This window comes from Nelumbo nucifera, chromosome 1, assembly GCF_055504915.1.
Source record: "Nelumbo nucifera cultivar China Antique chromosome 1, China Antique-T2T, whole genome shotgun sequence".
Classification (NCBI taxonomy): Eukaryota; Viridiplantae; Streptophyta; class Magnoliopsida; order Proteales; family Nelumbonaceae; genus Nelumbo; species Nelumbo nucifera.
Genome location: NC_142649.1, coordinates 21,668,414 through 21,689,259, shown reverse-complemented (window position 1 = coordinate 21,689,259; position 20,846 = coordinate 21,668,414). Strand labels below are relative to the sequence as shown.

The window sequence follows — 20,846 nt, the reverse complement described above, 5'->3', positions numbered from 1 at the left end:
AAAGTTGGACACCCATGAACGCCCTTTGTACACTTAACCAGGAACAAGCCTACAACCTTGTTTCTAACTGAAGTTACACCAGAATAATTGTTATCTGTGTCTTTCCTTCCAGAGAGCCCACAGGATGGCAGATGGAAAAATCCTCCAAAGCAGTTTGCCCCTAACATTCAATCCCTTGAGGGACCACCCTTGCAGAAGTTGAAGAACTGATTCAGGTAAGCAGGACTGAACACCAAAGCATGACCAAGCCATTTCCCACAGTAGGGAAGAAAAACTGCAATGGATAAAAAAGTCATTGGAGGATTCAGAAGTCTCATTGCACAAGGGGCACAAGATATTAGAAAGAAGCATCCCCCTTTTGAGCAACAAGGCATTTACCAAGCACCGCAGTCCAAACCAGGAAGGCAACCTTGGTGGGACATGGGAATTCCAGATCAAAGTCCAAGGGAAATCATTGTCCCCACAAGACACCAAATCGTTGTAGGACTGAGGAAAACTTGCCTGAGGAGCTCCAAGAATAGACTCTTTCATCTTCAGTCCGATGATTAGGTAGGATGCTTTGAACAAGGCTTAACAACTCAGTCAATGGGCTGATTTCCCAATCATTGAGGTTTCTTCAAAAAGTGGGGCCCCAAATGACCTCCTCATTCAGAGTCAAAGCAGTCTTCAAGCATAACATCCTTATCAAGTGCAATATCAAAAAGAGAAGGGAATCTCTCCTGTAAAGCCAGGTTTCGACACCACCTATCATGCCAAATTTTGAGGCAATTACCTTTACCAACCTTGCACCTGATACCCTTCAAGAAAACAGGGAGAATAGAGGCTATATTGCTCCACAGAGCACACCCCTTTGGGGATAGACCAGGGCTTAAATCCCAACCAAGGTTTGTGAGCCCATATTTGACTTCAATAATCCTTCTCCATAGGCTATATCTCTCTTTGTTTGTTGAGAATGGTTAGGCAGGGGTGTTTTTGGTCTTTTCCTCCTTTCTTATATTCTCTCAATATTTGGGCACCCAGATAGGGGCCTTCTTGTAATTATTATTTTTCAAATTATAAAATAAACTTTTGAGGGTGTGAACAGTGAACAACACACACCTCTCGACCAAGGTTCAAAGTATCGATACGATACGTGTTTCGGCAATATCGTATCGGTACTTAGAAACGCCCAAAAACTCTATTTTTTTTTTAGTTTTTTTTTCAAAGTTTGGTTTTTTGGGAAGCTAAAAACATGTTTTTTTAATTAAAAAAAGTTGGGGTTCCGAAACGCTTGGAAGCAGGCATTTCAGATCATATCATTTTCATAAGATACGAGCGTATCCTATCGATACTTTAAACCATGCTCTCGACACATTGCTCTCTTCTTCCTCTCCTTCTTCTCTTCTCTTCTTTCTTTCTTTCTCTTGAAACCCTAGTTTTTACAACTTGGTATCAGAGCGGGTATAAGCATCTAGGAGTTGGTTCTCTGCTGATCTCCTACCCAGAGGCGAACTGCTGACGTCAGACCGCCACCGGATGCCGTCAATAGTCCATACAGGTATCGGCGGCAGTCTATGAAACCAACACAATTTGATTCGTCCTGATTTTAAAAAAAAAATTGGTATGATTCTTGTCATTATATGAAGCTTCTATGATTTTTGGTGGATTTTTCAAGGAAAAAATCGCAGAAATTCCATATCTGATGTCGAGCCATGTTTAGCAGGTTTAATGATTTTTTTTTCTGCTGTAAAACCTAGACCATTCAGGTTGTTTTTAAATTTGGGATTGACGAGAAGTGGTCCCATAATTTTCTAAGCATTGTGTGATTTTTGGGAGATTTTTTCTCCCTCTATTTTGCCGCCAACCTAGTTTTTTGGGTCTTCCTTTGGTTTTTAACCGTGTGGTAACCTAGTTTTTGGGTCTAGAACCTCGGTTAAAGTGTTGGGGGTCATTTTTGGTTGGTGAAAAGGTGTCTTGTTAGAATATGGAATCATCTAAGGATTTTCAGATGGTTCCCGACGTACTCCCACGAACTGCAGATATTTCCAGTGGTATGATAACTACTGTTAAACTGGATAGAACTAATTTTTTAGAGTGGTCTCAGTTTGCTAAACTTACCATTACTAGGAGGGGTAAACTGGGATTCATCACAAGAAGGGAAGTGAAGCCGAGTCCTAAAGACCCAAAATTTGCAAGGTGGGAACAAAACAACTCCCTTGTTATGTCATGGCTGATTTGCTCAATGCAGCCTCATATTGCCCGAAATTACATGTTTCTTCCATCTGCCAAGGATATCTGGGATAGGGTAGTTTCTACTTATCCCCAAGTTAACAATACTGCTAGAGTGTATAAGCTTCGGAGGGAAGCTTGCAGTATGCATCAGGGGGAGAGATCTGTTGCTATGTATTTCTCTTCTCTACAATCTATTTGGGAAGAAATGGATCACTTGAAAACTCTAGTTTGGAAGGACCCTGAAGATGGTGAGCAGTATCAAAAGTACATAGAGGAGAATAGAGTCTCTGATTTTTTGGCTGGCTTAAACCCAGAGATTGATTTCACCAAGCAACACATTCTTAGTGCAGGCGTTGTCTCTCTTGCTACTACTTACTCTCTTGTACAAGGGGAAGAAAGCCGAAGAACCTCCATGATGCAATCCTCTATGAATGATCATTTTGCCTTTATGTCATCTTGACCCAAGCAAAATACTAGCAAACATCCCATTGCAGAGAAGGTCGAGGATGTTATTTGTGAGTACTGCAAGAAGCCAAGACACACTAAAAAAGGTGCTAGAAGCTCAATCCTCTATTTCTTCTCCTCCTCCTCTTGTGTATCGACCTCAATCCTGGCAACAGTTTTTCATCAGGCGCAGAATGCCCATCACAATCTGATTCCCTAGACTTAGGTAATCTTGAACCGCCTGACAATCATATTATTGATTCTGACCTTGATCTTCCTATTGCCATTCGAAAAGGGAAGAGGACATGTAGCAAGTATCCTATCACTAACTATGTGTCTTATGATGCTCTCTCACCTTCCTATTGTGCCTATATTTCAGTTATCTCTTCTGTTTCCATCCCTCGTAGTGTTACAAAGGCAATGCAGTGCCCCCACTGGAAGGAAGCTATGAAACAAGAAATTGAGGCCCTAATAAAGAACCAGACTTGGGAGGTTATTCCTTGCCCTAAAGATAAGATTCTTGTTGGGTGTAAGTGGGTTTATACTATTAAGCACAAGGCAGATGGTTCAATTGAAAGATACAAAGCTTGGCTTGTAGCCAAAGGATACACTCAAACTTATGGCATTGGTTATCTGGAAATCTTTGCTCTAATTGCTAAAATGAACTCTATTCGTGTTATCATGTCTCTTGCCGCCCATTAATCGTGGCATTTATATCAAATGGATGTAAAGAACGCCTTCCTTAATGGGGACTTACAAGAGAAAGTATATATGGACTTACCACCTGGGGTAAGTTTTCCTAACAATGATGGAAAAGTGTGCCGCTTAAAGAAGTCTTTGTATGGGCTAAAACAGTCTCCAAGAGCATGATTTGACAGGTCTAGGAATGCCATCTTAAAGATTGGTTTTTCTTAATCTCAGGCTAACCATACCTTATTTATTAGAAGAGTTGATAGTAGAGTAACAATGTTGATAGTATATGTTGATGGCATTGTTGTGATAGGTGATGATATCACAGGTATCTCTCAGTTAAAGTCATTCCTTGCTTCTGAATTTGAGATTAAGGACCTTGGTGATATCCGATACTTTCTTGGTATTGAAACTACAAGATCCAAGAAGGGGATTTTTCTGTCACGAAGAAAATATGTACTTGATTTGCTTCATGAGGTTGGAAAATTAGGGTGTAATCCTGTAGAAACTCCAATTGGTCCCAACCACAAGTTAAACTCTACTGAAGGAGAAGTTCTTCCAGACAGGGGGGTATATCAGAGATTGGTGGGACGCCTTTTGTATCTTTGTTTGACTAAACCTGACATTTCCTATGTTGTTGGAGTGGTTAGCCAATATATGCATGAACCTGGGACATCTCATATGCAGGCAGTTAACAGAATTTTAGCCTACCTGAAAGGATGCCCTGTCAAAGAGATGTTGAATTCTAACCACAACCATCTAAAGATTAAGGCTTACATAGATGTTGATTAGGCATGGTCCATTGATGATAGAAGATCTACATCCGGTTATTGTGCCTCAGTTGGAGGCAATGTGTTTTCCTAGAGAAGTAAGAAACAATATGCGGTTGCTCGTTCTAGTGTTGACGCAGAGTACAAGGCAATGGATCATGGAGTGTCTAAACTACTCTGGTTGAAGACTTTATTGACTAAGATGGGCATCCAAGCAGATGTTCCAATGAGACTATATTATGACAATCAAGTAGCCATAAATATTGCTCACAATCTTGTCCAACATGATCGTACAAAGCATATTGAGGTTGGTAGACACTTTATTAGAGAAAAAATTGCTAGCAGAGAGATTTGCCTTCCTTTTGTAAGGTCAGAAGACTAACTAGCTGATTGCCTCACTAAAGGTGTTCACCATCCAAAGTTTGCTAAGAACCTTGCCAAGCTGGGCATGATTAGCATATATGCTCAGTTTGAGGGGGAGTGTTGAGAATGGTTAAACAGGGGTGTTTTTGGTCTTTTTCTCCTTTCTTATATTCTCTCAATATTTGGGCACCTAGATAGAGGCCTTCTTGTAATTATTATTTTTCAAATTATAAACTAAACTTTGAACAGTGAACAACACACACCTCTCGACACATTGCTCTCTTCTTCTCTTCTCTTCTCTTCTCTTCTCTTCTCCAACACCATTTACCCAAAAGAGCCTTATTAACCAATCTAATGTTTCTGATACCAAGGCCTCCAAATTTTCTAGGCTGGCACACAGATTTCCAGTTCACCAAATTGAATTTAAAATTATTCCTCCATCCAGCCCATAAAAAGGCCCTCATTTTCTTCTCTATATCCTTGCAACACTTATAGGACTTTGGAATAAAGACAGATAATAAATAGGGAGTGAAGACAGGACACTCCGGATCAAGGTGAGCTTACCTCCTTTTGACAGGTATTTAGATTTCCACAGGGGCAATTTCTTCTCAAATCTTTCAATAACAGGATCCCAGGTCCTCTTAGAACTGCACCTAGCACCCAGAGGTAGGCCAAGATAAGTGGAGGGCAGCTTCCCTAACTTGCAGCCTAGAATGTTAACCAAAATGGGATCGAGGAATCCTTCTTCAGTTTTCATTAACTCACACTTGGAGAGGTTGATCTTGAGGCCTGAGACAGCTTCAAAGCATCTTAGAACAAAGCCTAGAGAAATCAAGTGATCAGCAAACTGGAGCAAGAGGATTTGATCTCTTCCCACCCCAACTTTAAACCCTTGAATAAGGCCTCCAGTTGATGCCCACAAGTGAGCTTACTTAGAGCTTCCATAATTATATTGAAGAGGAAAGGGGACAGAGGATCCACTTGCCTTAAACCTCTTGAGCCTTTGAAATTTCCACAAGATTTGTAATAGTCACTCAGTTAACAATTTATATGGCTCATAACAGAGAAAAGCATGACTCGTATAGCTGAACCCAAATAGTTGAGAAATGGATTATATGCTTAGTTGATTTGAATGTAGTATGTATTTGTGCTGATGTGTTCCTTCCTTCTTTTTCCCTTTGAACAGAAATTAAGTATCAAACCTTCAAGAACTTAGACAACATTTAAATTCACCCAAAATATATCAGAGAAAATCATAAACACTACATTTATAAGGTCTAAGATTAGCTAAAGCACTAAACTACAGAAATCTTGTAGTCAAGGGGGACACAAAAGTGGTAGCGAGATGGCATAAGGATGAGGAGCAGATCCCATGGAAATTTAGGAACATCATAAAGGAGATTAACAAGCTGAAAAATTGTCAATGTAACACCGGTTCAAACTTCAAAGGAATTAAAGGAAAACCATGAATTGAACCACGGAGTCAATGGAAGTGCCATTTATTTCATCTCATTCACAGAGCTAGTACTTCAACTAATAGATACCAAAAATCAGTAATCACCATCTGAATGCATACAATGCATTCTGGTAGTCAAAGCATTTGAATGCCACCACAAAAAATAACAAGGATCCTAAACAGCTTTACTACAAAGTAGAAAAATTTTTTCATGATAATACTTCCCACCATTTTGATTCAACAAATTCAAACATGCGCCATGTCAACTCCTGGTCCAGATTATACTATTTAAGCAAGCAGAAGGCAAACACCGCCTGGCTCATCAGTCAGGCAAACATAACCAACAAAAAGAAACCACATTGTTCAAACGCAGAAGTGAGAGAACTCAACCCCAAAGCAACAAACCTGGATTACATCCACTGTCATCATAATTGTTCTCATCCAGAAAGCTTATTGATCAACAATGGGATTGTTTGCCTTCACTTAGTCATAATGAATTCTCCAAAAGTATGTTGTATCAACCTTAGCAACCATTACTACTCCTCTCATTGAACTAGAGCTAGTCACTAATTTCTCAACTAAAAAAGAAAAAGTCAACCACTCAGACCAAAGCCACTAATCCAACCCAGAGTAAAAACAGACAGATAAGACGACACACACAGCCCAGAGTAAAAACCTGCGATTGGAAAGTCGACAAGCCTCGTCCAGCCTCTTCTCCACCCAACAGAAACAAAACGAAAATCTTCTCTAACATGCGGAGACACACACACAGAGGAGCTCGCTACTTCGCCTAAATCATTACCAAAAAGATAGAAAAAGAAAAAGAAAAAGAAAAAAAAAGCGATTTTCTTACGCCCAGTGCAATTCGGAAAAGGAGGCGAATTTCTCCCTTTTCTCTGCTAAATCGATTTGAACCAGTAGAGTTCAAATTTCAAACCCTCGCTCCTGTTCAGCTCTCCCAAATCGTTCTTCTTGTTCAGTTCCTCACGGTTCTTTCAGGCTTTCAGCCCCCTTCCGTTCTGTACCCGTTAAGCTTTTTCTAGTGTAAATTTAAGTTTTTTTCAAGTCCGCGGAAAAAAGCGTTGAATGGGAGACGTGGCCTGTTTCTATTGGTCAACCATAGCGTAGTCTAGGTCTGTGGTCGTAGCAAAGGTGAAGCTCCCCACGTCCCCAACGATTTAAACTGCCATGGCAGCAGTAGGCGCGGAGGAGAACAAGACACAGAGGGAGATTGGGAGAAGGAATGGCTCAAGCTCTGGCCATGGCGAAACCTCTCGCACCTTCATCATCGGTGCTTCGTAAAGGAGGGGACCCATCTTCTCCTTCACCCTCCAACACTCTGAGCATCCAATGCGCTCGTGTTGGGGGCGTTGAAATCCCAGACAACAAGCGGATCGAGTACTCTCTGCAGCATATCTACGGCATCGGCCGAACTCGAGCTCGCCAGATACTCTGGGAGGTTGGCCTGGAGAACAAGGTCACCAAGGACTTGACCGAAGAGGAACTCACCACCCTTCGTGAAGAACTCTCCAACGAAGTAACCGTGAAGGGTAGGAAAGAGAAGAAATACATGATCGAAGGTGAACTGGTAATCCTCTCTCCCTCTTTCTTTCTCTGTTTCGTCTCGTGGGTTTCGATTCTTTCTGCTGTTTAGTGAAGGATTCTGCTATTTGAGTCTCAGAGAGCTTTCAACGCGCTCAATATTAGGAGATTGATTGAGATTCAGTGCTACAGAGGAACCCGGCATCAGAAAGGGTTGCCTTGCAGAGGGCAGCACACGAGGAACAACTGTCGGACGTTGAAGGGTAAGAGGGTTCCTGTTGCGGGAAAGAAGAAGGCCACTCGTTAACAATTCGACAACTGTTTTCATGAATCCCTTTATTCGAATGAGATTGTTGGGAGATTGGATCACTTGGTACGGTTATAGTCTCTACGAATAGTGTTTTCAGAGGGTTTTGTAATTGTGACAAGTGATATTCCCTTTCGATCTTCATATCCGGGTTCAGTAACCTTTTCTTCTGGGTCACTTCTATCTGGGTTCTGTTAACTTTTTTTTTCCTTCTGGATCACTCCATGGTGTATGTGTCTGTTTCTATAACTAGTGAATGTGAACTATGAACTTCTTAGTAATTTTCCATTGTGTGTATGTGTTTGTTTCTACAACTATAGTGAATGTGAATTTTGAAGTTGAGATCTGAGTAGTCGGTAGTGCTTGAAGCATGTTGTTCTTGTTGCTGTTTTTTATTAGGTATAAACCGAAAATAGTTTATACAGCATAGTACATATCTATGTTTGAAGTTTGTCAGAGAGTGGTCTAAGTCTCTTTAATTAACCATTTCTATACTTTAGTCTGCTCATCAACATATTCTCTCTCTTTTGAAACCACAATGGTGAATTATCCTGTTATTACATCTGAACCTACTTGTCATTGCTGCATATTCCTGTTTTTCTTCCTTCTGTGGCTTCATGCCTCCTGGTGCTCTCAACCCACTTCTTGCTATGAGATGGCATTCTTTAGGCAGTAGCTGAGAGATGATCAATTTCTTCATTCTCATCCATTGTGTTGTCAAGCCTCTCACTTAGTTCTAAGCATTGTATTTGGTTTAGAGGTCCAATGTCCAATCAACCCTCATTTTGAAAACTCCCATTCTTATTTTAGTGAGGTACCTTTCTTCTCATGTCATTGTCTTCTTGATAGATGTTTTCTGTTTACCCAACTATCAACTATCTTCTTATCTTTGTTTGCACCACTGCTATGGATGAACGAATATATGCAATGAATGGTGTGAAATACTACTCTTTTCTTTCAATATGGGCATATGGGACATTTTTCCCTTTTCAGCCATAGTTGTCAAGGCGATACCTAGGCAAGCGCCTAGGCAACAAGGCGCCCTTGGAGGCTTGCCTCACCTAATCGCCAAGCAGTTTTCTATAGCGTGTTATAAAAAACTTTTATATTCTTAATTTTTTTAGATTATAATTATAAAATAGACACTTTTAAACTAAAATATTCATTTTGTGTGTTCATATACTAATTTATTTTTATTATTTTCTTATTTTTTAGGGCTTAATCAACACAAACATTGCTAAATGTTGTATTGAACCCTCAAAGACTTCAAAACCTGAACCAATATGTAAAGAAGAACATAAAATGTTGTCCAATCAACACATTTTCTTCTTTTTCTTTACTAATTTTGCGTGTTTATATAGTAACTTCTTCTTCTAACAATTTCCTGTTTGTCGTAAGTTAGAAATAATGTTAAAATTTTGGTTATTTACCCATCTTTATGCTTCTATATCTTTGCATTTTGATATTGTGATATGCTTTTGTTAAGTTCTTTGCATATGTTTTGTCCTTTCAATGGATGTATGTTGATGTTGAACCAATGTCGTAAAGAAACTAGTATGGTACTCATTTTTGGTTTATTTTATTAACTAATATATAATGTTCTGATTATTTTTAGTTAATTGATTGATGGTTTAATATCCAAATCCAGTCCCAACCTGTTATAAGCCCAATGAATAAGATTCCATTCATATCTAATATTAACAAATCAAATTTGGATCTAAGTATATCCTATTTCATCTCATCTACTAGAGTGCTTAGGGTGCAATTTGAGCATAGTCAATGATATTATCCTCTAATCAAGGATCAAAGTATCGGTATCAAGTATTGCATCAAACAACTTAAAGTGCAAAAGGGCGCAACACGAGGTGCACGCCTTTCTAAAACAAAGCATACATTTTTTTGAAAAATTAGAAAATTGAAGAATGTAATTGAAAAATATATAATTAAACTTCAAATTAAATTAAACAATTAACAAAAAGCCTATAAATGAAATAACAACAAAAATGTGAAATAAGAACATTTAAGTTCTCAAGAGGAAATGAAATAACAACACGAGGTGCACGCCTTTCTAAAACAAAGCATACATTTTTTTTGAAAAATTAGAAAATTGAAGAATGTAATTGAAAAATATATAATTAAACTTCAAATTAAATTAAACAATTAACAAAAAGCCTATAAATGAAATAACAACAAAAATGTGAAATAAGAACATTTAAGTTCTCAAGAGGAAGAGTCATAGACAATTTTCTACAAAAAAAAGGTCTAAGGTTTCAACCATTCTTCAAGAATCAATTAGCATCTTCTTCATCTTTATTTGGAAGTTCAACTTCATCTTCATTGTCATCTAACTTGTAGTCATCAAAATCCTCTTCCATTTCTTCATCAACATTAACTTCTTCCTCTTCTTCATCTTCCAATTGAAGTTGTCTTGGTCTTTTGCCACTAGCTTTTGTTGTTCTTTGAAGTTGAAGCTCTAGATCTTACCTACCTTCTTGGATCTTCAATTCCAGAAGCATAAGCAACATCTCCCCATGTTAATGTATCATCATTAAACACCAAATCATTTTCTACACCATCCTCGTCACGCCATATCTCCCCCATTAATCATTCACTATTCTCATCTATATCTTTTAATGAAATGGGGCATTGGTGTTACATGAGTCAAAACTTTCTTTAAGCATCTAGTTGAACTTAACAAATACCAAGCACTCACATCTGGATGCACTACATGTTAAACTTAAAACTTTCACTGCAATTTTTTGTAGATTTGGGGTAAAAGCATCAAATGTGGTCTACCAATTAGTAAAAAGTATAAAAAATAATTGAATTAGTGATTAGGCAAAATAAATATATTAAGAATATAAAATATTATATTAAATCAATGTTATTATTTACCTGGTGCTTTAATCTTCCTTTGGGAGATAGTCATATCAAAACCAAAAATGTCTTATGCATTCTTGTACTTGGATAATTCATCAGTAATTACACTTCTCTTGATCTTGTCATTTTCAAATATTTCAATTATTTTCCCAATCATAGCCTCTTCATCAGACTCATTTCTCTTTTGATCATCATAATAAAAGTGTGGGTTCAAAAAGTAATATGTTGCATGCAATGGTTGGTGAAGTTGGCATTCCCACCTCTTATCAATAATTTCAAAAATGTCTTCATATTTTTCCTTCTTTCCACCAAATGTTTTGTTAATGGCCTCCTTTGCCCTTTCCATAGCCTCATAAAGATAACCCATGGAAGGTTTGTTTTCACAAAAGTCCTATCCTTTCTATCCATCCACCCATCAGACATAAGAGAGCAGTTCCACTTTTCTCAAGACTCCTTATGGTGTTGAAGCAATTGTTTTGTACAATCAACCTCCTTCTCCAAGAAAGGAACTTGCAACTTACAGTAACTTCGGATTTTTAATCACAGACCAAATTGCTCTATTGCCTCTACCATTGATTCAAAACTTTCAAGTATACAGTATTCAAAAAATTACCAACTTGATAAAACCATCTAGTAATGCATATGCATACTTGCTCTCTCCCTTCTTTATTATGTACATAACAAATAGTGGTTTGCTTCATTTTTTTATTTTCTTCTCAAATTTACAATTTCTTTTGGTCTTGCAGTAGGAAAGAATTAATCCAAAGGCCTCTTTTGCCTTTCTAGGGGGTTATTTAGAATTTCTTCTTGAACGTAAAGCAGAATTTACATTTCAACAAACATTAGGAATGCGATTACCACCAAGCACTTCCACCTTGTCCCCCATCTCATCTTCATCTTCAATTATATTTTCAAAATCATCAAACTCTGGAATTCTATCCTCTTGACCTCTAACCATGTCCTCTTTCATTATCTTTTTTGCATGTACGCTAATATCTCTTCTTTCACCTCTTTTGGACATTTAGTACAAACTTTTACATTTCTTTTTCCACCAATTAAATGCTCTTTTGTTCTAAAGGTCCCTCCATTTGTCACTTTGCAAGTGATAGAATTTGTGTTCTTTAGATCTTGCAAATAACAATATTTCTAACCCATGTCTTTTCTATTGCTTTCTTGAGTATAGTCCGACTTGTTTCCCATCTCTTTACTCTAGTTGGTTGGCAACAGCCAAGAAACCTAATGTAATGTAACTCTTTAAAGTTTGAAAGGCAAGGTTTATAAGAAAATAAAAAATAAATTAGTTATCAATCTAAAATTCTAAATAAAAAATAAAAATATACAATTGGTATTGGTTGAAACTTGCAATTTGCAACTATCAATAATCAAATTTAAATAGGCTCAAACCTTAGACTTCAAAATAAAATATACTATTCTACTATTTACAAATAATTTATAAATTCTACTTGATAATAACAAAAATAAATAAATATTCTACTGTTTACAAAGAATTTGCAAATTCAAGCACCGAATGCAAATCCACAAGGAAGAATAATGGGTGAAGCCCCAACTTTTGCACCAAAAATAGATACAAAACATGTACAACCCCTGTTTTAAAGGTAGAAAATGTGAAAATATACACAAAAAATATATGCAAAAAATCAAATCAAAATCGATACAAGCCCTGTTTTAATGTAAAAAATAGTGGAAATAATGGGGTGGATCCCTTGTTTTTTTGTGTAAAAATTCGTGAGAAAAAACAATGAAGAAGAAGAAGAATGCGGTGGAGCCCCTGTTTTAACATTAAAACTAATGAGAAAAAGAGGTGGAGCCCTTCTTTTAATGAGAAAACATCAAAGGAAAAATGGGGTGGAGCCCCTGTTTTTGTGTAAATATCTGTATAGAAAGAAAAGAAGAAGAAGAATAAGAAGAAGAAAGGTAAAAGCACACACATTTGTTGGAGAAAAGCCCCTGTTTTTGGTCTAAAAAACTATGGAAAAAAAAGGAATGAAGAAGAAGAATGGGGTGGAGCCCTTGTTTTAACGTTGAAAATAATGAGAGAAAGGGGTGGAGCCCTCGTTTTAAGGAGAAAAAACCAAAGGAAAAGATGGGGTGGAGCCCCTATTTTTGTGTAAAAATTTGTGTAGAAAGAAGAAGAAGAAGAAGCCCCTATTTTAGTGTCAAAATAGTGGATAAATGCAACCATTCTCAACCGTAGAAAGAAAGAAAGAAAGAAAGAAAGAAGAAGAAGATATGCTTACCTCTATTCAGTTCAGTCTTGAATGAACAAGAATTTAGAATTCGAGGAAACCATGAACTCCTCTTCATTCTCAATCTTTTTTTTTTTTTTGTAAGGACTCCTCTATCAATTCAGTTTCCTTTTTTCTTACATTTTCTTATTTAAGTTAATTTTGATATTTTATTCATTTATTTAATATATGGTATAGTATAATAGTATTAGTATATAACATAATATATCATAATTATGGTCCATTAAACAAATAAAATAGATTTTTTCGAAGACCTTTAAAAACATCATTAAGGCGGTCGCCTAGACCGCTTGCCACCTCGCCTAAGGTGCACACCTTTCTAATGCCCATGCGCCTTAGCCCGGGTGAGGTGCCTAGCTTGAAAACCGCCTCATCTCTCTGCCAAGGCACACCTTTTAAAACAATAAGATATAAACACTTTACACTTTGGAAACACACAGATACAAACTAAAGACATCAAAATGAATGGATATGCCAAGAAATGCATACAAATCATATAAATACATTAATAACACTATATCTAAAGTTGAATAATCTATGAATAAGGTATAAACACATGAGAAATGGGCATTTTAATAGGTTATATATGAAGAAAAACATTGCAATCAACAATATTGAGACTTTAAAATATGTACACATCATATAATAATTATCACTTATAACTTTCAATTTTTATTAAATTTTAGAAAAAAAAAATTATTTATTATTTTTTATATAAACAATAAATTTCTTTTTCAAAGAATAAATATGTTTTCATTTTTAACATATAATATTTTATTTCACATATAATTGTAAAATAAAACATATAAATTATTAAAATTTTGGAAAAATTTACATCGTAAATCATTTATTTGAGTTTTTATAATTATAATTTTTAATTCTTATTAATTTTGTTTGGAAAATTTATTTATTTAGTATTTTCCTATAAATAATAACACTAATTTTTTTAAATAATAAATATTCTTTCATTTTTAACATATAATTTATATGTAAAATAAAACATATAAATACTTAAGGTAGATAAAATAAATTATTTTTATAAACTTTTAGTTCTTATTAAATTTTTGTGAAAAAATAAATCTTAAATTATAAATCAGTTTTTATAATTATGATTCTATTTTAGTTTTTATAATTATAATTTTCAATTTTATTAAAGTTCAAGAACAATCCAGAAGCAATCAATATACAATTTTGTCAAACTAGGCATCATTACGTTTCATTGTATCCATTGATATTACGCAATACGACCTGATATAGAGGTGTATCATGTTGATATGCACGACTCATGGGATACATACTCAATCTTGGCATAACACATATCTATGGCCATGTATATGGATACAATATGCCCATTGTTTTGAAAATCAGACCAAATCGGATGGTTGAACCGTTTGATCCTAGAATCGGTCATATCTCCAAGCCAGATTCGAATAGGACCACTTTTTTTGAAAAAAAAAATGTTGAATTAGTCAAAGAACCGTTAACCCGTGTGGTTGAACTACTAAACTGTTCAACCCAAGCAGCGTTTGTGATTTAATAAAAAATATTTAGTTCTTTTAAGGGAGCATTAATAGAGAAAAAAAAAGTGATGGACAAATGGGGGAGAGGTTGAGACGAGATCTCATATCTGAGATCACTAAGATTATAGAGAGAGAGAGAGATATCAAAAAGGGTTAGGAGATAAACGTTGTTGCTATTGTCTATCACCACTATTATTACCGCTGCCACCATCCCCCTTCTTCCATCCTTTATTTCCTTTTTTTTCCTTTATTCTATCATTTTCTTCATTTTCTTTCCTTACCTTTCTAATCCAACAACCACCTACCTCTTATTTTTACCATAATATTCCAATCTAAGGTTAAATATATCAAACTTCTTGAACCCTTCGACCCATACGGTCGAACCACTGACCCGAAAACCAGTGGTCAAAGTGGTTCCATTTTTGGGTTGTTTATAAAACCTTGAATATGCCCTATATTAAGAGTATCATATCAATAATTTAAACCTTGCCTCTAATAGGTTTCAAAGCTTTTTCCTAGAAACTATTTCAAAATATGAAAGTGGTTTTAAGCCTCCTTCCTTTTCGAATTTCAAACTAGATATAGTTTTTGGGAAAAATGACACAACTACCCTCAATCATGTTTCTAATCTATGTACATTTACAAAATACTATTAATTTGTTGATTTCTTTTAAATAGAAATCACTGCCAAGTTTTAAAATATAAGTGTTGGTGGAAATATCAATCATTGAAATATGGAAAACATGTTCAAAATGTTAGAAACATTATATGAAAATATTGTAAAAATTAAAGACATGTTAGAAACAATTTGAAATATTCTTGTTGGAAGGATTTAAAACCCATCATATGGATGGCCGAACCATGCTAGATGGTTGGGCGAAATTTCAAAATTTTGTTAACCCTTACGGGAACTGATTTTTTGGTGAATTTGAAAATTGAATTTTCCTGATTGATCTTGCACTGAACCGGACTGGATTTGAAACCAAATCAAGAGGGATATGTATACCTGATACGGATACTACAAATGCAGATCCCAAGGTGGAAGTTCACGCCCAAATCAGTCCTAAAACCAGCCTCCACTAAAGATGGCGCAGTGTGTAGGTGAAGCTGGTTCAACAACATAGTTTTCAGCAAAATTGTGATTCAACATGCTTGAATTGAATGAGGTAAGTGAACCTGATTTTATTCGGAGTTTTTCTTGCAAAAACAAAGAAGAAAACTGATCTAAATTAGTTCTTGAAAGCCTAAGTCGTGATAGGATTTCTTGGAAGGCAAAAGAAAAGAAGAGAGAACAAAAGAGAGTGGTATTCTAGTTTGATTCGCTCTCTTCTTCTTTTATCTCCCTATGGAGCACTCTCCTAATCAAATTAGGAGATTATCCAAATCTAATTTGGATCTGGACTCTATTAAGAGATAAGCCTTATCCTCTTAAGATGATGGGTGCTCTGGACCCATTTCCAAACCCAGATTTGACCCAGAGTTGTGACAGCTAACTTAATCTTATTAGTATGGGCCTTCAGCCCATTTACTTTAAAGGATCACAACACAAGATGTTGCATAACCAACTTATGACCGATTTGCATGGCGTGGGACCTCACAATGACCTCACATAAGTCCACATGGATTTGGCCCAAAAAGGCTTGGCTGAACTCATTGCTAAACGTAGTGAACCCTTGAGCTCATCACTATGGACTCAATATGGGCCCAACATTTATACCTAAACGATCCTTGAATTCAATCATCCTATGAAGACCCAAAGATAATGGATTTAAGTAAGATAAAGTCTATCAGGTAATCAGCCATGTAATGGTCTCTTACACTTAACCCATCAGCCCGTAATGATCAAACATTGTCCAATAGGGAATGACCTTTCCCCTGGTTATAAGGTGTAATGTCACACTCTCTATTCAGATGGATCCCAGGAATTATAGCATTTTTCATAAAACATTGATATATATATATATATATATATATATATATATCATAAATACATTTTTCAAAATCATATTCCAAACACAATTGAAATTCACTATTCATAGTTTAGGTTTCCATCAGAGAGAGTGTAAACCATATCATTCAATTTTCTAACAAATGGGTCAATTCTATCACTATGATCACCTACTCATATTGCCCCAACATACCCAGGTTTTAACCCTTGATGTATCTCACTGATTGGCATATCAAAGACAACCCAATCCAATACCTAGTGTAGTACCATAATCAAATTCAGAGTTATGTATAACTTGCCAGTTTTGCCCATTAATCTCCAAGGTCCAAGGCATAACTAGAAAATGGTCTGAGTTTATTGTGTCATCCAAATACAAATTCTGTGTACTTCGGGCTGAACCAAGCTGCTCCAACTTCTTTGACAAGATAAATTCCCCAAATCTATCCAACAACTGAGAACATTCTAAACTAACACGAGTATCATAAGTGTTCAATTTAAGGGGTAGATATACAAAAACATATCAATATTAACATGAAACAATATTGTACTTTATTCATTTACAAATAAAGGTTTATGTACATCATTCTGATTGGAGTTAAGAATATATACTATCTAACAATGCTAAAATATAGAATGTTGTTTTATTTAATGATAAAAGAGCATAAATAGATCCTTTTAAATTATTATATTATTCTAAATCATTAGGCACAATGAAAAACTAAGGTTAATAACATGATCTATATACTTTAAATAAAGAAATTTTTTAAATATAAATAATATTATATATTTAATATATATTTGCATACATACATATATAAACACAGTATATATATATATATATAATTGAGATCAAGGTGGGTGTTGAATTTACTCCCCATCCCTACCCCCTCCCCAGTTGGGTATCACTATTAATTCCCATCCTAGCCAAGGCAAGGAACTAGAAGAACCACCCAACCTCTAAGAGCAATGTTGGCCATCGGATACAAAGCTTATGGCTCTTAGACAAGAGGTAGTTGGAGGCATTTCAAACTAGACCTTCCAAGACTCAACAGCTTACAACTCAACAAGTAGATCCTTCTTCTCCGATGGTATTTTACATTGCATGGAATGCCCAAAGAATAATGGGTGACTGTTTTAAGCCTTCGATTTGAAAGCAATAACATTGAATGGTACCAATGGCTTTGTGCTTATCACCCTCGCACGACTTGGTGGCAATATGTTGTGGCCCTCAATGCTTGCTTTAATGAACTATAAAGATCTTGTCATTTCAACATCTCACCCAGACAAGTTTTGTTACCATTTACTAGGAGTTTCAAAGGCTCTTGAGATGAGTTAAGGGACTCCCTAAGGAGTAATTGGTTGAGTGCTTCATTGCATGAATCAAAATCAGAGTGGGCATGGAAATGTTGGAGCCCAGGATTATGGATAAAGGCTTGCATTCGGCCTTGCTCAAACAAGAGGAGATTGTGGTGAAACAAAGGGTGAACCTGTTTAAACCCATGCAATAGATACCATCAATTCCACCCATGCCACCTTCTAGACCAGTTGCAACCACTAGGCCCTTCCCAGAAGTCAAGAGACTATCACCTATCAAGGCAAGAGAACGCAAGGCTAAGGGCCTTTACTACAATTATGATGAGCTTTACATCCATTAGCACAAGTGTAAGAGTTAGAAACTATTATGGATTGTCCATGATTCAACAAAGGAGATGGAAAAGACATTACTAAAAGATAATGTAGAATGTAAAGAACTCTCCCCATATATTTCCATTCATGCCCTAGTTAGGGGACCATCATTGCAAATTATGAAGGTTCAAGGATTTGTGTAGGACAAATTAATCCTTATTAATGGGAGATTCACTCATAACTACTTGGTAACAAGTGCAAGCTATCCACCACTTTTGACACTCAATTCATAGTCAAGGTTGCTAGCGGCGAACGACTTCTTGGAGTTGGGAAGTGTTATAGGTAACCCTCTAGATCCAAGGTAACAACATCACAACTAATTTCTTTTAGCTTGATTTGCCTAATAATGATGTTGTTCTCATAATGCAATAGCTCTGAACTCTTGTGCCTATAACTTGGGACTTAGCTGAAATGAGTCTTTAATGTCAAGGTTTGGAAGGACCCCAACAATTAAAAGGAATTAAACCTTCTAGCCAATAAGGAAGGTCAACTATTTGTTTTGCAATCAGATGATAAAAACCTCTTCAGGTTTAAAGGAGATTGAATTGAAAGTTGTGAGGCTATTAGAAGAATTTTTTGATATGCTTGAGGAACACAAAAGTTTGCCTCCACCCAAGGATCAGGATCATTATATACCTCTCATTGAAGGAACCAATCCTATCTATGTCCGGCCATACAAGTATTCCTATAGCCATAAGAATGAAATAGAGTGGTTAGTTTAGGAGTTGTTACAAATTGGAACCATAAGACCTAGTTCCAAAACTTGCTCATCCCTTTTATTGTTAATGAGGAAGAAGGATAGCAATTGCCGCCTTGGCATAAACTATAGGGCACTCAGTTAGGCCACTGTTAAGCACAAGTTGTTGGATTGGATGGCCTTACCCAAGAGGGGATGGATTGGGTATGCCTTAAAATCTTTTCAAAAAAGAAAAAACTGATTTAAGTCTACTTTAAAGAATGAAACTAAGAGTTGCATAATGGAAGGCCTAAAGTGTGTGTGCACTATGATTAAAGTAGTTGAATAAGAAGATTCAACAAATAAATTAAAAAATGCTTTAAATCAATTATTAGAACAACAAATGCAATCGTGTAAAATAAATGAACAATATATTCAAATAACTAAAGCAAATAAGTGCAAGTAACAATGTCTTGCAGCAAATGAAAGTAAATGAGTAAGAAGCTTTTCAATATGGAACTATTGTCAAACCTTTCACAACTTTATTGAATAAGGTAAATAAGTGCAAGTAACAATGTATTGCAACAAATGAAGGTAAATGAGTAAGAAGCTTCTCAATATAGAAGTATTGTCAAACCTTTCACAACTTTATTGAAGAAGGGGAGTTGGGCATGGATTGAGGAAGCAGATAAGCTTTTCATAGACTTAAAGAAGCCATGATTAGAAACCTAGTGGTATCCTTACCTGACTTAACAAGGAATTTACCATAGAATGTGACACCAATAATTTAGGCATTGAGGCAGTACTCTCTCAAAAAGCCCTATCAATTGCATTCTTTAGCATGGCCATCAGAGGAAGAGAACAATCCTTGTCAACTTATGGGAAGGAGTTGTTAGCCTTCGTCATCGTAGTTCAAAAGTGAGACCATACTTGTTGGGTCACTGCTTCACTATTCCTACTGACTACTAACGCTTAGACACCTATCATAGTAGAGGCTTTCCACTCCTACACTACAAAGGTTGCTCTCTAAGCTCATTGTATATGACTATGAAATTAGATATTATAAGAGGAAATGCAATGTTATAGTAGACTCTCTATCATGGATGTAGCACAATGCCCTCTGATGTCCAATTCCTATTTGTAGGGTTGTCAGTGGGTGGACCTAAACTGATTGGGTTAGTTCTAGTTCTAGGAACTTGAATTGATGGGCCAGTTCTGGTCCCCGATATATTGTCCTATTATTATTGGTTTGGAATTAGTTCTTTCCAGTCCTGAATCTATCCAGGTCCAACTCGATATATATATGTATATATATATATACATAATATATTTTTAGTAGGTTTATTATAATAAGGTCCATTGGGTTAGACCCAATTGTCTCGAGAACCGTTTAACTCTGGGTCTAAAATTACAGACCCTATTAGGTCTAGTTCGGTTCCAGGTCCTTAGTATTTCTTGTTGGATTGATTCCGGTTCTACTTGGACCCGACCTGTTGACAATCCTATCTCTATGGCTGGAAGAGTTTAAAGAAGAAGCAATGCCTGATCCTAAACTACAACAACTAAGGAGGAAAACAAATGAATAACGAGGAAAATTTTAGATTAAAGGTGGGATGTTTTGGAGGAAAGGAATATTGGTTTTAATCTCTCAATCCAAGTTTTCTAGACAATTTTTTGATGAAAGGCATAACTCGCCCTTTAGGTGGCCATTTGGGGTTCCACAATTTAGAGATCATATATCATAAGCTTGGCCATATGGTTATATCTTGTATTATATGTATTCTATTTGTTCCTTATTCTTTCTTTGTTACTTATTAAGGGAACATTTGTCCTTTCAACCTCTTGTAACATTTTGGTATAAATACAATTCTTTCTTAGGGGTGTGCAAGTGAGAACACACCTAATTTTCAACCGTACTCTCTCTCTCTCTCTCATACTAGTTTGGCATGGTATCAGATCAGGTCTTCCTAACATGTTTTTAATTTGGATTCGACACCTGAGTTTTAAAGGGAGATAGAAGGACTTCAAATCAATTTCTCTGCAATATTCTACAAGCCTTCTAGGTGTTGTTTTGGTCAACACAAAT

At 36.1% G+C, this 20,846-nt stretch overlaps 3 protein-coding genes across 9 annotated transcripts in view; 2 read left to right on the top strand and 1 right to left on the bottom strand.

Moving 5' to 3' along the window:
• LOC104605812 (protein FAR1-RELATED SEQUENCE 5-like) overlaps nt 1-13,056 on the bottom strand; it is a 29,888-nt gene extending 16,832 nt beyond the window's left edge. For 4 of the 7 annotated variants that reach the window (XR_016081274.1, XR_016081273.1, XM_010270718.3 and 1 more), the window contains exon 1: nt 6,788-6,960. The gene's annotated coding sequence lies outside the window, so the exon portion shown is untranslated. The other 3 variants (XM_088896473.1, XM_010270719.3, XM_010270715.3) reach the window with 3 other exon arrangements.
• Nucleotides 1,964-2,671, top strand: LOC148802992 (uncharacterized). Its single transcript, XM_088887187.1, has one exon. It carries the CDS (start codon nt 1,964-1,966, stop codon nt 2,669-2,671), a length of 708 nt encoding a protein of 235 aa, XP_088743313.1.
• Nucleotides 7,121-8,132, top strand: LOC104605813 (small ribosomal subunit protein uS13c-like). The gene is made up of 2 exons (XM_010270721.3): nt 7,121-7,522; nt 7,616-8,132. Exons 1-2 carry the CDS (start codon nt 7,178-7,180, stop codon nt 7,781-7,783), a joined length of 513 nt encoding a protein of 170 aa, XP_010269023.1. The 5' UTR covers nt 7,121-7,177; the 3' UTR covers nt 7,784-8,132.
• Nucleotides 13,057-20,846: the final 7,790 nt, after the last annotated feature.